This window comes from Oryzias latipes, chromosome 2 (assembly GCF_053564925.1).
Source record: "Oryzias latipes strain Hd-rR chromosome 2, Olatipes_Hd-rR_3.1".
Lineage (NCBI taxonomy): Eukaryota > Metazoa > Chordata > Actinopteri > Beloniformes > Adrianichthyidae > Oryzias > Oryzias latipes.
Genome location: NC_136238.1, coordinates 36,115,983 through 36,132,569, shown reverse-complemented (window position 1 = coordinate 36,132,569; position 16,587 = coordinate 36,115,983). Strand labels below are relative to the sequence as shown.

General features: G+C 43.0%; 2 protein-coding genes and 1 long non-coding RNA gene across 7 annotated transcripts in view; 1 reads left to right on the top strand and 2 right to left on the bottom strand.

Moving 5' to 3' along the window:
- The window catches only part of LOC144987947 (uncharacterized), a 199,156-nt gene extending 189,189 nt beyond the window's left edge, over positions 1 to 9,967 (bottom strand). For 4 of the 5 annotated variants that reach the window (XR_013651636.1, XR_013651638.1, XR_013651635.1 and 1 more), the window contains exons 1-2: positions 8,047 to 9,967; positions 7,143 to 7,667 (exon numbers count right to left, since the gene is read on the bottom strand). Coding sequence is in view for 1 of the 5 variants with exons in the window: in XM_078937791.1 (XP_078793917.1) it covers positions 7,143 to 7,667; positions 8,047 to 8,218 (697 nt within the window). In the remaining 4 variants the exon portion in view is untranslated. Of the gene's footprint in view, positions 1 to 7,106; positions 7,668 to 8,046 lie in introns of all 5 variants that reach the window. The other variant, XR_013651639.1, reaches the window with a different exon arrangement.
- The window catches only part of LOC144987744 (uncharacterized), a 202,143-nt gene that overhangs the window by 59,493 nt on the left and 126,063 nt on the right, over positions 1 to 16,587 (bottom strand). The gene's annotated exons all lie outside the window — the stretch shown is intronic.
- The window catches only part of LOC144988499 (uncharacterized), a 62,573-nt gene continuing 57,241 nt past the window's right edge, over positions 11,256 to 16,587 (top strand). Inside the window, exon 1 of the long non-coding RNA XR_013652426.1 lies at positions 11,256 to 11,464. This is a non-coding gene — a long non-coding RNA (uncharacterized LOC144988499). The remainder of the gene's footprint in view (positions 11,465 to 16,587) is intronic.

Sequence of the window (16,587 nt, the reverse complement as noted above, 5' to 3'; positions counted from 1 at the left end):
GTGGGAACAAGATATTAATCTGTGGGAACAAGATATATTTTTATATCTTAATGTCAGGACACGGGCTCCGTACATTACTACTTATATATACGAAATAATTAATTCCTACAAAATAATAATCTGATATACACTCAGGTCCATAAATATTGAGACAGAAACAATTCCAACAATTTTGGCTCTATAAATCACCACAATGGCTTTGAAATGAAACCAACAAGATGTGCGTTAACTGCAGACTGTCAGTTTTAATTTGAGGGTATTTACATCCAGATCAGGTGATCGGTGTAGGAATTAAAACTGTTTGCATATTTGCCTCCCACTTGTTTAGGAACCAAAAGTAATGGGCCAATTGCCTTCTCAGCTGTTCCATGGCCTGGAGGGTGTTATTCCTTCATTATCACAATTACAGTGAGCAGATAAAAGGTCCAGAGTTTTTGAAGTGTGGTGTAAGCATTTGGAATAAGAGCTGTCACTATCAGTGAATCAAGGCATCATTAGCCTTAAAAACAAAGGAAAACCATCAGAGAGATAGCAAAAATATTAGGTGTGACCAAAATGACTGTTTGGAACATTCTTAAAAAGAAGGAACGCACAGGGGAGCTCAGCAACGCCAAACGACCCGGGAGACCACCGAAAACAACTGTGATGGATAAAGGAATAATTCTGTTCCTGGTGAAGAAAACTCCCTAAACAGAAGGTTTATCACTAAATGTAAAACTTAAGTGAGCCTCATAAAGAGGAAGGCCAGACTAGATTTTGCCAACCAACATCTAAAACAGTCTTCACAGTTCTAATACAACATCCTATGGACAGATGAGACCAAGATCAACTTGTACCAGAGTCATGGAAAGAGAAGAGAATGGAGAAGGAAAGGAACTGCTCATGATCCAAAGCATACAATCTCATCAGTGAAGCATGGTGGTGGTAATGTCATGGCATGGGCATGTATGGCTGCTAATGGAACTGGTTCTCTTGTATTTACTGATGATGTGACTGCTGGCAAAAGCAGAAGGATGAGTTCTGAAGTGTTTCGGGCAATATTCTCTATGGAAGCATTTGTGTACCATAATTTAAAAAAATCAATACCGGAAATGCTTTTTGATTTTCAAAATGAAGCTGCATTTGTTGACTCAAAATTAACAAGAAAAAGAAATCCACTAACCGCTTCTTCTTGTTCTTCTTCTACACCACTCATTTTGTCACTTGATTAAAATGATAATGAAAATAGTATTTGACATTTTATTTTCAAAAAGTTCTCTTGTAAATGTGTAGCAAAATTCAGTTAGAAATGTCTAACTTGAAAATTATAATGAATTAAGAGAAATGCTTTTTCATTTTCTACTTAAAAATCGCTTCATCTTTCTCATAATTAATACACAAATGCAAAGAGGGGATTGCATTTTCGTTTTAACATCCACTCTGCAAATAGTGTTGCAAAACACAATTTCAGTTAGCATTTACAGGAGGGAGGCGGGGCGATGATGTTAGTGTGTGTTAGTCCAACCGGCAAACGCCAAAGTTTAGCATGGGGAAATCTGCTAGAGCCATTCATGGGGCTATAGCTGTTGTGGAACAGCAAAATCAGCGGGAAGCTGCAGTAGACTATCTTCTAAATGTGCTTTTATTAGTTCTGATTGTTATTAATGACCCGCTCGATCATAATCTTTTAAATCCGTGCGGCCAGTGCTTCTGTCTTGGCTGCAAGAAGGGTTAGCATCAGGCTAATACATGCTAAAAACATTAGCCGTGGAGGAACACATCTTGTTTGTTTCATTTCAAATCCAAAAATGCTGACAATGAGTCGCTGTCCCAATATTTATGGACCTGACTGTACATCTATCCTGTTGTATTTTAATGCACCACAGTTAAGGGACACGATGATTGATCAATATGCATTATGGGACATGAGTGATGCATGATGGGATACATAGCATGTAGCCCTCAGATGTAAAGTTACGCCTAACTAGGGTTGTGCCGATGGACGATATCATAGTCCATCGTGATGGGCGACTGACATCCCGATGGAGAGACACCATCGTGATGCCACGCCCCCGCCACGTTACGAGTCAACACCATAAGCCGCAGTTACATGTACAAAATATCTTGATGGGATCAATGGTCGGATTAGAATCCAACCGTGTACAGGGCTCCAGACTAACGTTTTTTACTAGGAGCACAGTGGCCCCTAACTGAAAAATTTAGGGGCACAACCAGAAAATTTAGGGGCGCATACCGTAAATCAACATTCTAACCAAATCTACTAATTTCCACTGTATTATGAATAAATACTTTAATAATAGATGCAGAAATTACAATGCGCTGTTTCAAATTCAGTGTCACATTTTAATCTGCACTTTTGAAGATGCAACAAGAAGGTAAACTGACAGTAGAAGGTAAACTGTAAAAGAACGGGGGATGTTCACTGGAGATCAGAACAATCGATACAGATACCTGAGATCAGAGAGGCTCAAAAACTGATGGAAATGTATCTTGGTGACACCAAATAAGTGCAGCCAAGCCGCACAATAAGCGTGTTTGAGATCACCCAGGTGAACGCAACGCTGTTCAGATCACCTGGTGTGTGACATATATTTTTGTTTTTGCTCCATCACCTGTCAATCATCACAAAAATATCAGGAGAAAGGGGCGGGAGCAAGGGGCAAACCTACCGAACGCAGCTGGAAATTTAGTACTAAACTGACTGAAAGCTGCCCTACTGACTACAAAACAATGCATTATGGGACATGTGTCCTGATGGTTTTTGTAGTTAAGTGAGAAATTGAAATAATTTCTAATACCAATTGATTCAACCCTAACCCTTAAAAATAGGCTACATCCATTACAAAACATTCAAATAAATATAAAATATATAATAACACAGATCACACTAAGGGGGAGAGGAATATTAAAACTAAATTGAACTGAACCCAATGATCCAGGCGAGCCGCTGGTTCATCTCAAACACGTCTATCGTTGCATTTTCACCACGTGTTTTAAATGCGTCTCGGACTAAACCGTGTTGTCACTCGCAAATATTTAAAGTTCAAGCCCCGTTAGCTGTCACGCATGTAAGTGTGGGACATTTATTCTCCTCAGCTGACCCGACTCCCGCGGGAGCGGTGAGCTGCCCTAACAGCCGTGCATAAACCGTTTGGTTGGGGGGATGTGACGCCGCGCGTTTAACCGTAACCTCCGGGTCTGTGCGGCCCAGAGAAATGTCCAGCCCGGACTGCATGTATTTAGAAAATTACGAGCGAATAGATACGTTCTAAAAAGGAAAGTAAGGAACTCCTTCATGTGGTCCGGGGAGGGGCTGTCAGGTTTCCTGCTTTTTTGCCCGGTCATTGTCCCACAGATGTTTACGCGCGCTCGATTATCTCTATGCCCCTCCCCCTACACGCATTTTAGCCACTTACGCCAGTGTGTGGTCTCGTCTCATGAGTATGAGTGCGAGTGTGTGTGTCTGCCTGCGTGCGTGTGCGCTCGCGTCTCAATGATTATTTCATTGATCATTGACGTGCCGTTTCCACGTTAAATGTATATATAATACGGAGGGTGGGGGGTGGGGGGTGGGGGGGCAAATATACTGGTCGCACATGTGCGACTGGATGTAAAATTCAGTCGCACACTCTCAAACTTTGGTCGCAAAATGCGAGCAAATGGTCGCAGTCTGGAGCCCTGGTGTACATGGGCCCAGAAAAATGTTTTCAGAATATAAAAACGTTCACTAAGGTCACACTTTCCGTCGGAATAAATCATTCGCACATGCGCAGTAGGGTTTGAAAACCAGAAGGTTATAGATTCCGCCGAGCGGCTTTTTTTTTCAAACTTTATTGAATGTAACAATTCAATACAAAACGATTATAAACAGCGCCGAGCGGCTATATACATTGACATGTCAGCTCGGTAATATACGAGATGATCTTCTAAACGTGCTTTTAATAATGTTACGGTTATTATGAAACACCTGTTCGCTCATCATTTGAATTTTAATCCGTGTGGTCAGTGCTTTTTCTGAACGAAGCCAGGATTAGCAGTATGCTAACACGGGCTGACAACATTAGCTTTGGGTGGAGCTGCATCCTGTGAATAACATCAGCCTTTATTTTAGTCGGGACACGACTGGAAACACAAATCTGTGATTGTTTGAATGTTTTCTAAGGACTGAGCGACATTTCTGCTTTGAAGCTCAAACCGCTGTGTGTGCTGACGATCAGAGCTGTGCTCAGACACACACTTTTAGACCCGGTTCTGAGTTCGGTTGCTCGTACCCCTAGAGCTGCAGGACGGATCGCAGTCTTAAATCTCCCACACATACCGCTCATTATACCTTATAATGAGCGGTATGTGCGGTATAATGAGCGGTATGTGTGCTATACTCATTGTACCCCCCCCCCCCCCCCTCCCATCAAACACAAAGCTGGAAGTCCGCGCTCCTCCGGTCCACTTCACTAGTTAAGTGAGGGAGCGGACTACTTCTTTTCTGTTTTGTTTGTTACTTTTTTCGTTAAAGTCACTTCCCTTGGTTTATAGTGGATCATCGCGGATTAGTCATTAGTTGGGAAATAAAATAAAATAAAGTAAAATAACGAATAGCAGTTATATAAGAACGAAAAATGTAAACCCCCCCCCCCCCCCCCCCCCCCCGATGTCATCCTCCATCCCCATGGTTGACAGCAAACATCGTCAACGGCCAATTTAAGGGACATCGCCCAACCCTACGCCTAACTATGTTTTTACCTCAGCACGTCCGAATATCATTATTCCTGTTCGACCCTAAAGTACAACACCCAATACTGCAGACGCTCTCAGTCTGCCGGCCAGACGCCCGGATGATTCATGACAAACAAAAGAGCTCCAAGGCCAGAGCTTCGGAGCTTGCCCACGGCCAGCTGGACAAAAATAGCTCACACCGCGGCCAGCCGGAGCTCGTTTGCTTGGTTTCTGGAATGAAATAGAAATACTTAAATCTATTTTCTCAACTGCAAGAAACATCAATGAACCGATAACACCAGAGTGAAACCTCAATCATTTCATTCATTAGATGCTAAATGACTGACATGACCAAAAAAACAGCTGTGCAGTCATAAACATGTGCAGCACTCGTGTGGACTCGCTCATGTTTCATCCACAGATGAGCCCATTTCGCTGCACCTTTCATTTCACTGGCAACAGAGACAAACCATCAACAAAATGATTGATGCTGCTGAGGTTCTTATGGAAGTGAAGCTAATCTCAGCAGAGATGCAGTTTTTCTAAACTGAAATCACTGACATTAAACAGCCTGAACATTCATGGAGCTGAACTGGACACAGAAAAACCTCCCTGTTGTGTTTCCACCCACCAATGAGGAGCAGTTTGATGAAGATGAAGCTGCACTGGAGGAAGAATCAGTCCAGAAAAAGATGGAGAACAATTCTGACACTAAGCAGTTTTTCACTGATGTGTTCAGGTTTGAATCTTTTCTGTCTGCAGATCCATGAGCAGGACCCTGTCTTTGGGTTTTAGCTTGAAATGTAGTTTTGGAAATAGAATCTGTCTGAATGTATGGAATTGGAGACATGGGCTGCATTTACACTGCAGGACTATATCCGATTTTTTTTGACGACCCGCTTACATCATCTTTTATTGTATTTATTTATTTATTTTTATACACTGTATTTATCCCACGAAGGGGAATTCTTTCTCTGCATTTGACCCATCCCCTTGGGGAGCGGTGAGCTGCAGCGGAAACCGTGCTTGGGAGGCGGTAGCGTTAAGGGTGTTGCCTAAGGACCCTCACTGGGTGATGTTAATTGCTCATGGTAATTGCTTCCAGTAACATTGCTCATTCCCCTCCGGGAATTAAACCCTGGTTTCCTGCATGGTAGCTTCCCACCTTACCAACCGAGCTACCCAGCCGTAGTTACCCGTATCCGATTTTTGCATTTACACTATACAATGCTGAAACTATCAAACATAGATGTTCTGAGGACTACGTAGCAGCAATTACGCATTTACGAACCTTTCCTGCGGGATGACTTTTTTCCGAGCGTCGTCAGAAACGCACGGGAGATTTTTTCAAGGGCCAAAGGCGGATTCTCCTTCGGGGTTCACTTTCCGTTCTGAACCCTCAGCCTCCAGAGTGGGTTATGAAAGACTCCAAAAATTTTGGCGGGAGACACCTCATTTTTAATTTACGGTTCCCCGACACTCCCCCGCTCCGCGCTCACACCTCCTCTCCTCTCCTCTCCGCACACGCACACACACAAACGGTCCCCATCACATACACACCCCCACTCCGCAACACAAGCAAAGAAATAAACGGCTTCTAGCCTGTTCCAGAGAAACGGTGTCCCGCTTCATTAGTTACCGTTTGCGTCCCAACCGGGACCGGACCGGGAATAACAGCGGTTTCCAACTACGGTCTGAAGCCTGAGTCTGAAAGGTAACACGCTGACAGCAAAATCAGCGCACAAAAGCACTTTAATAAGTCATGTGATCTCAGTTGGTGGTGTCCTGAATTGACGTCACTGAGGTACGACTCCCATTTACTGGGGAATATCCAATTTGTCTGCTTAAATGGCACACGCAAATGCACGTATCCGATTTGAATCCGATTTATTTCCACATATGAAAGAGGCCTGTATCCGATCTGAGAAAATCTGAATCCATGCGCTTTTTTCCTGCTTACACGCTCACCGGTCATATTCGATCTGTGCCACATGAGAGGAAAAAAAATCGGAATTGGGTCACTTGAACCATGCAGTGTAAATGGACCCATGGAGACATCAAAGAGGTTTAGATGGGATTTTGGGTTTGACAGAGAAAACTGCTGAAAAAGAACTGAACTACAAACTTAAACCACAGACAACAAAACAGATTGTACTTTTTTATCTGCTAACAATTTTCTCTTTGATCTGTTAAGGTTTCCTGTTTGTCGTTAGCTGGAGGGACTAACTAAGATCATATGATTTGAAGAATGTTGTCGGCTGCACTGACCAACAATGTCTTCTGTCTTTTCAACTGGAAGGGACAGAAGAGACTCTTCCAGGACACGCTGTTGATGGACTGCATGTTTGGAGAGCTTGAAGCTCAAGATAGAACCGTTGTTGAAGTGAACATACCGATAGTGTGGAGATGAAGATCAGAGTCACACTGACCTGCTGACATGTGAGAGCTGTCCACACTTTGGACATGACTTCTGTCCCTCCTCTTCCTCTGATCTCTGTTCTGTGGGTCTGTCTCTTCATCTGTAGTTGATGTTGATTCTGTCTTTTCATCTGTAGTTAATGATGATTCTTCATTTTGGTTTCCTTCTTCATCCTGACTATCAGTTACATTAAAGCTCTGCTGATTGTTTAGATCTGCTTCACTGTTCTCATCTTCCTCATAAGTAGGAATCTCCATCAAGGTATCAGTCTCCTGCTTCAGATCAAGCTGATCTTCATCCTGACTGATGCAGAGTTCCCCTGGTTCCTCTTTCATCTGTGGAGGTTCTGGTTCCTCCTGTTCCTCTTGAATCTGTGGAGGTTCTGGTTCCTCCTGTTCCTCTTGAATCTGTGGAGGTTCTGGTTCCTCCTGTTCCTCTTTAATTTGTGGAGGTTCTGGTTCCTCTTGTTCCACTCTGAAGTTCCTCTGCTGGTTGCAAAGATCTTCTTCTTCAGTCATCCAATGCTGGGGGAGAACTGCAGGAACACAAACACAACAAGGAGCGTTTATACGTTTTCAGGACTTTTGTTTTTTTTTAAGCATCAATAAACTCTGTGATCATTGGAGAAAATGTCTGAGGACCAGAAGAGACTCATTGAAATAATGATGCAGAGATGAGTAATAACGTGTTACAATTACTTAAGTAACTTTTTGTTGAATTGTACTTGTGAGACCAAGACAAGGCAGGTTTATTTGTATAGCAAAATTCGCACACAGAGAAAAACAGGAAAATGATTGGTTTATCGCCCTGGGAGTAAGTTATTGTAGAACCATCACTGAGTGACAGACGGGTCCCCAAAAAGAAAAGCATGAAGCTCAAAGGGCTTCTCTGTTTGTTTGATGAAGGTCACATACCTATGTGGTGTAGCTGCAGCTGTGGTTTCCAGATGACATCCAGCAGTCTGCGCTGACGACAGAGCTCCTGCTCGTACTGGACGATGGTTCCTTCACAGAGTCTGCAGATTTCTTCAGCAGCAGCAGCTAGTCGCTCGCTGATCAACTCTCTCAGAGACTGAAGGGAAGACATGGTTCCTGCTCCGATCTTCAGCTCCAACTCCCACAAACACCGCCGTCCTCTTCACTGCAGCTCCGATCGATCATCTGCTAGTCTCACAATCACAGCAATCCACGTTGTCTTTCCGTTCAACACTTCTTCACTCATTTACGACACTTTGGAAAATGCTGAGAGTTCCCACACGAACCACGTATCGTCCTTTCTGTCCAAAAACCTCACAAACGTCCCAACAAAACACCAACGTCCTCTCAACACAAGCTAACGCTGCTAGCCTGCTAACAAGCTAACACTGCTAGCGCCTCGTGCTTCTTCTTTGTTTGGCTAACAGCGTCATGGTGCTTTAGCGCCACCAGCTGGTCTGGAGTGTTGTCTGTCGCTCATATTATGATGTCGATGGCGGGGGAAAAGAAATTTTAGATTAATAAATAATAATAATGATGGTAATAACAACAATATAATAAAACGTCAGAGCCAAAGAAAGTGGTCTGAGAAGAAGCAGCTCTGAAGCTCTGCAGCTGACGGTGCAGCTTCAGGACTCATGAGGAGGACCACACTGCAGCGCCTCCTGCTGAAGTATCAGAGAGTCTGCAGACAGAAGATCCTTCCAACAGCAAAGAGGTCTGCAGGAGCTCTTTCCACCACCAGCAACAACCTGAACCAAGCAGGACCTACAAGAAGTTCAGCCACTAAACTTCCACAACTCAGAAGCTCTGAGCTCCGTCTGAGTCTGCAGAGATGCTGAGCTCCTCAGCTGCTGCAGCTCCCACAGTCACATGAAGGTCTGCAGCTGCAGCAGTCTGGTGCTGTTTTCCAGTCAGTGTTCTTCATAGATTCTAAAATAGATTTATTTCTTTGAAGCTTTTTTCCTGAAATTTGAAAAGTTTGAACATTTTCTGCCAGAATTGATCCAAATTGTTTTGATTTGGTTGTTTTGTCTTTTCTACATTTGACCAAACCCAAAGTGAGGGAGGAGTCATCTTTCTGCAGTTCCTCTGAATCATGGACAGAAGTTGTAGATGTTCCACTAGAACAGTGTTTTCTTCTTCTGTGGATGTTCTAGTGTTCTGAGCACATTGGTAAAGTCTGCTGCATTTTCTGTCAGCTTCCATTTTCAGCATTTGGATCATCAAAGTTCAGGAAGAAACCGGAATCCAAACTGCTTCCAGTTTCCATGTTTGGGATCTTCTGGACCTGTTGAAGGACACAGATTCTTTCCACATCATGAAGCTGTTCTTCTGAACCCAAACGGCCCACAGTTCTATGCTGATGATGCTCTTCTTCACCAACAGCCTCTCAGATCACAGATGCTGCAGTTTGCTTGGTTTGCTGGAAAGCAGCAGCGCTGCCACGCCCACCTGAAAGAGCCTCAGAGCTTCTCCAGCTGATGTCTTCAACACTGGGACTCCATCCCTTCTTCCATTCATCTTTGAGGCCCAGATCCTCACCTGCTGCTGGCTTTGGTTCAGCAGCTGCTGACTGGAACGCTGAAGCTCAGAGCGTCCGGCGCTTTGATCTTCTGCACATTCAAGTGTGGAACAGATGCAGAGAAAAGCTCCAAAGTTCTCAGAGGAGCATTGATTCAGCAGATCTTTAGTTTCTGGAGACGACTTCAATGGAAGAATGAAAACCACATGGATTCAAACTGAAACTCTGTCAGAGTCAATAAAGTTTTTTCAAAGATGAAGTTCTTGAAGGACAAAGCTCTCCTTCACTGTCAACACACACAGATGATCAGAACAGTTCCACATGTGTCTGCATGTTCTGGGAAGTTCTCTGGTTCCTGGGTTCCTCTGATCACGGGTCCAGCAGCGTGTTTCAGGAACACGGATGATCCAGAACATGGGATCAGACTGAAGTCAGCAGCTTTCAGCTCCTTTTGGGCTTCAAGCCCAGAGAGAAGACAGAAATGTGAGGAAGGCAGAGAACATGAAGGGTTCCTGACAGGAAAGAGAAGTTGGAGCCAGAAAGACTAGAACCGGATCAGGACCAACTCTGGACAGTCCTTTTAGTGGTGGAGCACAGACAGAAGCAGCATCATGTTTGTCACAGAGACGTGAGCTTTGAGGAGCCACTCTGCAGCTTGACCCTCTCAGATGTCAGCAGCTGTTTGTGTCCTCAGATCCAGTCAGACACCAACATGTTCCTCAGAGAACAGCATGTCAGCACACACTGCACACGCTTGGATCCATGCAGACGTGTTGGAAGCCAGAGCTTCAGGCCGGCCTTCAGTGGATCTGTCCGTTCATGCTGAATGGGAGCAGAAGAACGTCTGTTTCAGCTCTGCTGCTTCAGCTCCACTCAAACTGCTGGGAACTCCAAACTCTCTCAGAGGAGAAAAACAGCAGAAAGCTTTCTGCAGCTGCTCTCACAGTGGATCTTCCTCTGTCTTCTTCAGCAGCAGATGATGAAGAGTCACTTTCTTCAGGTTCCTCTCAGTCCTGACCTTCATTCCTGATGGACCAAAGCAGACTGACAGCAGCTCTTTAGCTCCACAAAGAAAACTCTGCAGTTTCCCAAAAACCTTCTGAAGCAGAAAAACCAGGAGACTTCCTGTCTGTCTGTCTGTCTGTCAGTGTTGGAGTCTTCCTCCATCTTCAAATGATGAAGGTTTCTGCTTTGGAACATTCCAGAAAGCCTTTTGAAAGCCTCCTGATGATGCTGGAGGAGAGGGAGGAGCGCAGGAGGATGCAGGAGCTCCCAGAGGAGGAGAGGCAGGAGGAGCAGAGGGAGCGGCTGCTGGAGCAGAAGCAGCTGCAGACGCACTTTTGGCTCTGGGCTTCAAACTTTGATCATGAGGAAGAGGAGGAGCTAAAGAGGAGCAGGAATGCTGGGAGTGGGACTGGAATTCAGACTGAATCCAACATTTAGGGACAAAAATGGCGTCTTCCAGAAATAAATCCGTGTTTCAGAAACAGGAACATTCTTGAAAGTCTACCCGGCAACAACTGGGGTTTGGATGAGGAGAAGAAGAAATGTTCCCATTTAGAGGAAACCAGTTTCTACTCGATCCATTGTAGTTTCTACAAGTCCATTCTAGAGGCCACTCTGACGTCATCATCATCAAAGACAGCGTTACCTAGCAACCATACCAAGACCATAGCAGCTATAGAGGGAAACACAACAAACCATCAACGGCGGTTAAAGCAGTCAGACGTTTGTTCTGCAGCTCAGCAAAAATCTCTGCTTTAGGTTTTGGGGAGAAAAACAAAGGAAAACACACGGAGAAGGATTCTGCAAAGGAAATCCCAAGTTCTATTGGTAAGTCAGCGTCCTGGAAACATGCTTTGTTGGTTCTGAAGTGGCATGAATGCAGACTTAGATTGGTTTGTTTCCTTGGATTCTTCAGATGGATTCAAGCTTTAAATGTTGTCAGCATAAAGCAAGTTTGGACTAAACTAAAGCAGAAAGTGGCTTTGAAGATGGTCAGGAGAAATGAGGGCTTTTTTCAGGAATTCTTGGAAGAGGAGGACTTCTCCAAACAACCAGAATCTAGGAGGAGGTTTTTTCAGCATTGAGATCAGGATTTAGCATGAGCTTCAATCCCATTTTTGTTCAATCCAAATGTTTACCGTCATATTCAGGAGTTCAACTCTGAAAGCCACCATGACATCATAGACATTAAAGACCCTGTTACCTAGCAACCAAACACAACAAACTGTAGACTATTCAAACTGGACATTTTGGGGCAACAATTCTTTTCTAACTCAAGTTTTTATGAAAAATCCAAATGATGGAAACAGATTGTGTAAAGGAAATGAGGATCTATTGGTGAGTCACAGTCCTGGAAACATGAGTTGTGCTCTGATGAAGACGCCTGATCCAAATGTGGATTTTTGAAATGTTCTTCATGAGATTCAAACTGATTGAAGCTTTCAATTAAAGGTGTCAACACATTTCTGCATTGGATTCATTCTGTTTCAGTGTCTAAGGTTGGTTTTGTGGCAGAAACCGAGTTTTTGTTGAACAGTAGCGTTTGAAAAAGCAGAAAGTGGCTTTGAAGATGGTCAGGAGAACTTCTTTGAAGAGGAGGACTTCTCCAAACAACCACAACCTTAGAGGAAGTTTTCTGAGCATTCATAGAATGCTTTTCCAATGACTCATCATTTTCCACAAGAAGCTATGGAGTTTTTCCAAATGCATGCTGGATATTCTTAGTTCTAGCTTGGAAAGCACTTTGTGGGATTTCCCTGGAAAACCTGCTTTATCAGTCATTTTGGTCTCTTTTTCTTCTTCTATCTTCTTCCATCCTTCAATCCATTTTCGTCCTCCATAATTCTGTCACCAGAACGTTTGAAGGGACGACGTAAAACCCCACCCTCTCCTGTGCAACATCATATCCTGTCCCTGCAGTCAGATGTTTGATGTGTTGAGGGTCCAGGCTGTGAAAATACCAACAGTCATGATGCTCGCCAGAAAAACCTGGGACCCTGTTCTCTAGAAACACACACCATTTCTGTAATTGTCACTAACAGGAGGAATGTAATCTGGCCAAAACGCAAACGAAGGACTTTAAAAGAGATAAACATCTCCTCTGCACTTTTCCAGAAACAGAAGGTAAATGAAAATATTATTGCTCCTAGACCTCTTAAGTTAGCACTTTTAAATGTCAGGTCTTTAGCAGGAAAAACATTCTTAATTAATGATTTTATCACTGAGAACAAAGTTGATTTTATGTTCTTAGTTGAAACCTGGTTAGATGAGAACAGCAGTGGAGCCGTTCTCACAGAGTCAGCACCTCCCAACTATGGTGTTATTAGTAAAGAAAGAACAAGCAGAAAGGGAGGGGGGTTGCAGTTTTGTTTAATGAAATGTTTCAGTGTAAAAAGTTATCTTTTGGAAGCTTTCCATGTTTTGAATATGTAGCCAAACAGCTAAAGGCCTCACTCAAAACCATATTTATAAATATCTACCGCCCCCCGTACATACTGTGCAGAATTTAACACAGAGTTTAGTGAACTGCTGTCCATAGTTTGTCTTGATTTTGACTGTATAATCATGGCTGGAGGTTTTAACATCCATTATGGAAATCTTGAGAACAAAGGGACTAAGGACTTGATAAACACTCTGGACAATTTCGGATTGACTCAACATGTAACAGAGCCAGTGGCGGTTTTTGATATGGGCGATGTGGGCGGTCGCCCAGGGCGGCTCTTCATAGGGGGCGGCATTTGCCGTGCCTGAGGCGTTACACCTAATGTGCTACATACTATATTCATAGAGAAGCTTGGAGCTTTTAATTTGAAATTGCTTCAGCAGCCGACACTTAATGCTTCTTGTTTGACACATCAGACTCTTAAGAATGTCTTCCTCCTATTTGCTCTTCACACTTATGGTGCAAAAAAAAAAAAAAAAAAAAAAAAAAAAAAAAAAGAATACCACAGAGTGAAACAACGTAAAACAGGCACATGAAAAGGAATTAGGCAGAACAAACACCCGTGCTCAACCCAATTTCGAAAAAAGCAGGCAATGGAGATTATTTCCCACAATTCTTTGCTCCGACACAGCAGACCCGCAACCTGCTGCAAGACGCTTGCGGCCACACCTCTTTGCGGTAGTCTTTGGAACATAAGTAAAAAAACTCGAGAGGGGAGCGCAACTCGCTGGTGGCTGGCTGAATCACACTAACAGGTGATTGGGAGTCATTTTCTATCTAACAATCAACTCTGAGCCGCAGCTGCGCCTCCCTTCATAGAGACGGAGCCGCGTGTGTCAGAGGGAAGGGGAGGGGGAGGGGGAGGGGGATGAGATCAGACCATTTTTTTAGGATTGAGTTTTTTTGGAGGATTTCTGCTGTTGGTGTTGCACAAATTTAGGGAAATGCCAAATATTTTTGGAGTAATCCCACTGATGAGTTCTAAGATTTAGTCTTTAATGTTTTATAAGACCTAAACATATTAATCACAATAAGTTTTATTTTTTAGATCTAATCCCTCTGATATGTTTCACAAAGACCCACACAGGACGTCACACATTAAGAAATTATTGCTAAAAATGAAGCAGGAGTCCAGCTCTAAAAAAGATTTCTCTAAAAAATGATGAAAGAGCAAAAAAAATGGAATTATTTGATATGTAATTTCTTATTAATATTTCCAGGCTTTCTTTGCTTTTTGTCCTGCAGCATGTTCATATTTGTATAATTTTGACAGAATAAATTTATATGGAGAACAAAATATTACAACTTATTTAAGGTTTAACTTGTGTTCCTGTTTTTATTCATATTTATGTTCGAAAAGTTCAGTTTAAAAGGTTTAAAAGTTTAGGTTTAGTGTGTTCGGTAAACATTTATCTTCTTCGGCCCAAAACCTTAAGCGTGTTTTTAACTTAGGCCCCTGTGTGACTGAGTTTGACCCCCCTGTAATACGAGTCTAGAAAATTCATGCATTTTTTGTGTAAAATGGCTAAATAAAAGATAGGGAACTCAGCAGGATGTTGTCAAATTTTGTATGTGTGTGTGTGTGTGTGTGGGGGGGGGGGCGCTGGTGGGGTTACTCGCCCAGGGAGTAAGTTAGTGTAGAACCGCCACTGAACAGAGCCCACACACAACAGGGGGAATATTCTTGATTTATTGATCTCCAAAGGTCTGAACATCACTAAGGTTACTGTATATGACTTAGGTCTGTCTGATCACAGCTGTGTTTCCTGTGAGAGCATTATTCCAGTATACACAAATGTTTTAAGGGAGGAGATCACAAAACGGTATATAACTGAAAACACTAGTGAGATGTTCAATCAGATGTTCTCCCTGACTCCTCCCCTCTCAGGGAATTCAGTCAACGAACTTGTTAACAGCTTTAATTCCAACATGTCAAATATCATGGATAATATTGCTCCTAGTAAGGTGATCTCTGGTAGGAAAAAATCTCCATGGAGAAATTCCATTATTGTAAACAATGGAAAAAAAGAATGTCGGAAATTTGAACGCAAATGGAGAAAATTTAAACTACAGGTAGATTATGAAATTTATAAAGAGAATCTTCACTTATATAATTTACAACTGTGCAATGCAAGAAAGTCCTATTTTTCGGAAATTATTAACAAAAACTCCCATAATGCTCGGGTCCTATTTAATATAGTCGACAGGTTGACAAAACCCCCTGTGTCCGTGGCACCAGAATTTTACTCCATCAAAGGCTGTAATGACTTTGCCAAATTCTTCAGGGACAAAATCAAAAACATTAGACAAACAATAGTTTCATCATCTACAAGTTCAAGATATGAACCCCACATCTGTCAGTGCAGCAGCAGAAAGCCTGTTTCCCTGCAGGAAGTCTGAGACTTTTCAAAGTAAGAGCCTCATGTTGGCAGAGATGGGTTGGATTCTTTGATGCTCCAGTGTCTTTTGGATTCAGGATGAGTTCATGCAGATCTAGAAATCCCACCATGATGATCATCCTTGAGGAATTTCAAAATAAAAGACTTACAAACACCACAATCACTGCTGGATGATAAATACATTTACTCTTTATTTTTTGTCAATAAATGATATTTATCAATAAATCCTTGATTCTGAATGATGGATCTAAAGTTGAAAAGAAGTCAAAGTGCTGACTCAGCACAGATCAAAGGAGACACAGATGATTTCCTGGAATGAAGAAAACATCAAACATCATGATGTGATCTGGAACTGAGCTGTTCTTCAGAAGATCCTCCCAAACATGGAAACTGTTGCTGCAACACGTGAAGGTTTGGTTCTGTTGCTAGTGAGATCTGATGGATCAGAACCAGACTTCTGTCAGCTGGAACTGGGGCTTCTTCCAGACCATGTGACCTCATGGACAAAGTTCCAACATGGTTTCAATGAAATGTGGAGGTTTTCCAGGAAACGTTGCTGCAGTTCCTCCGTCTCATCAAATGAGAGATTTCTCTGCACTAAAGAAGAAAATCTTTCAGAACAGCTTCAAGCTGCAGAAAAACTGTTTCCATCATTCTGAGGACATTTCTTTAGGCTTCATGTGAAGAAAACAAACTGTTTGAAAAGATGAAAACAGAAACAAAGACGTTTCTAGAAGCTGCAGATGCAGTTACAAAGAACAGCCAGCAGGTGTCTCACTGTGTGAGTCTCTGAAAGTTCTGCCTCCAACCATGAAGGGATTTGAACCCTCAATCTTCTGATCCGAAGTCAGACGCCTTGTCCATGAGGCCACATGGTCTGTGAGAACAGCCAGGTCCAGCTGGAGTTGGAGGAACTTCTGCTGCCTCAAAGAGGAAGGTGGAGGAAGAGGAGGTGCTGCAGTGTGCTCCTCCTCATGAGTCCTGAAGCTGCACCGTCAGCTGCAGAGCTTCAGAGCTGCTTCCTTCTCAGACTTTCCACTTTCTTTGGCTCTCTGGCTCTGATGCTGCTGCTGCTGCAGAAAAACCAGCAGCTGCAGAAAAACTCTGCA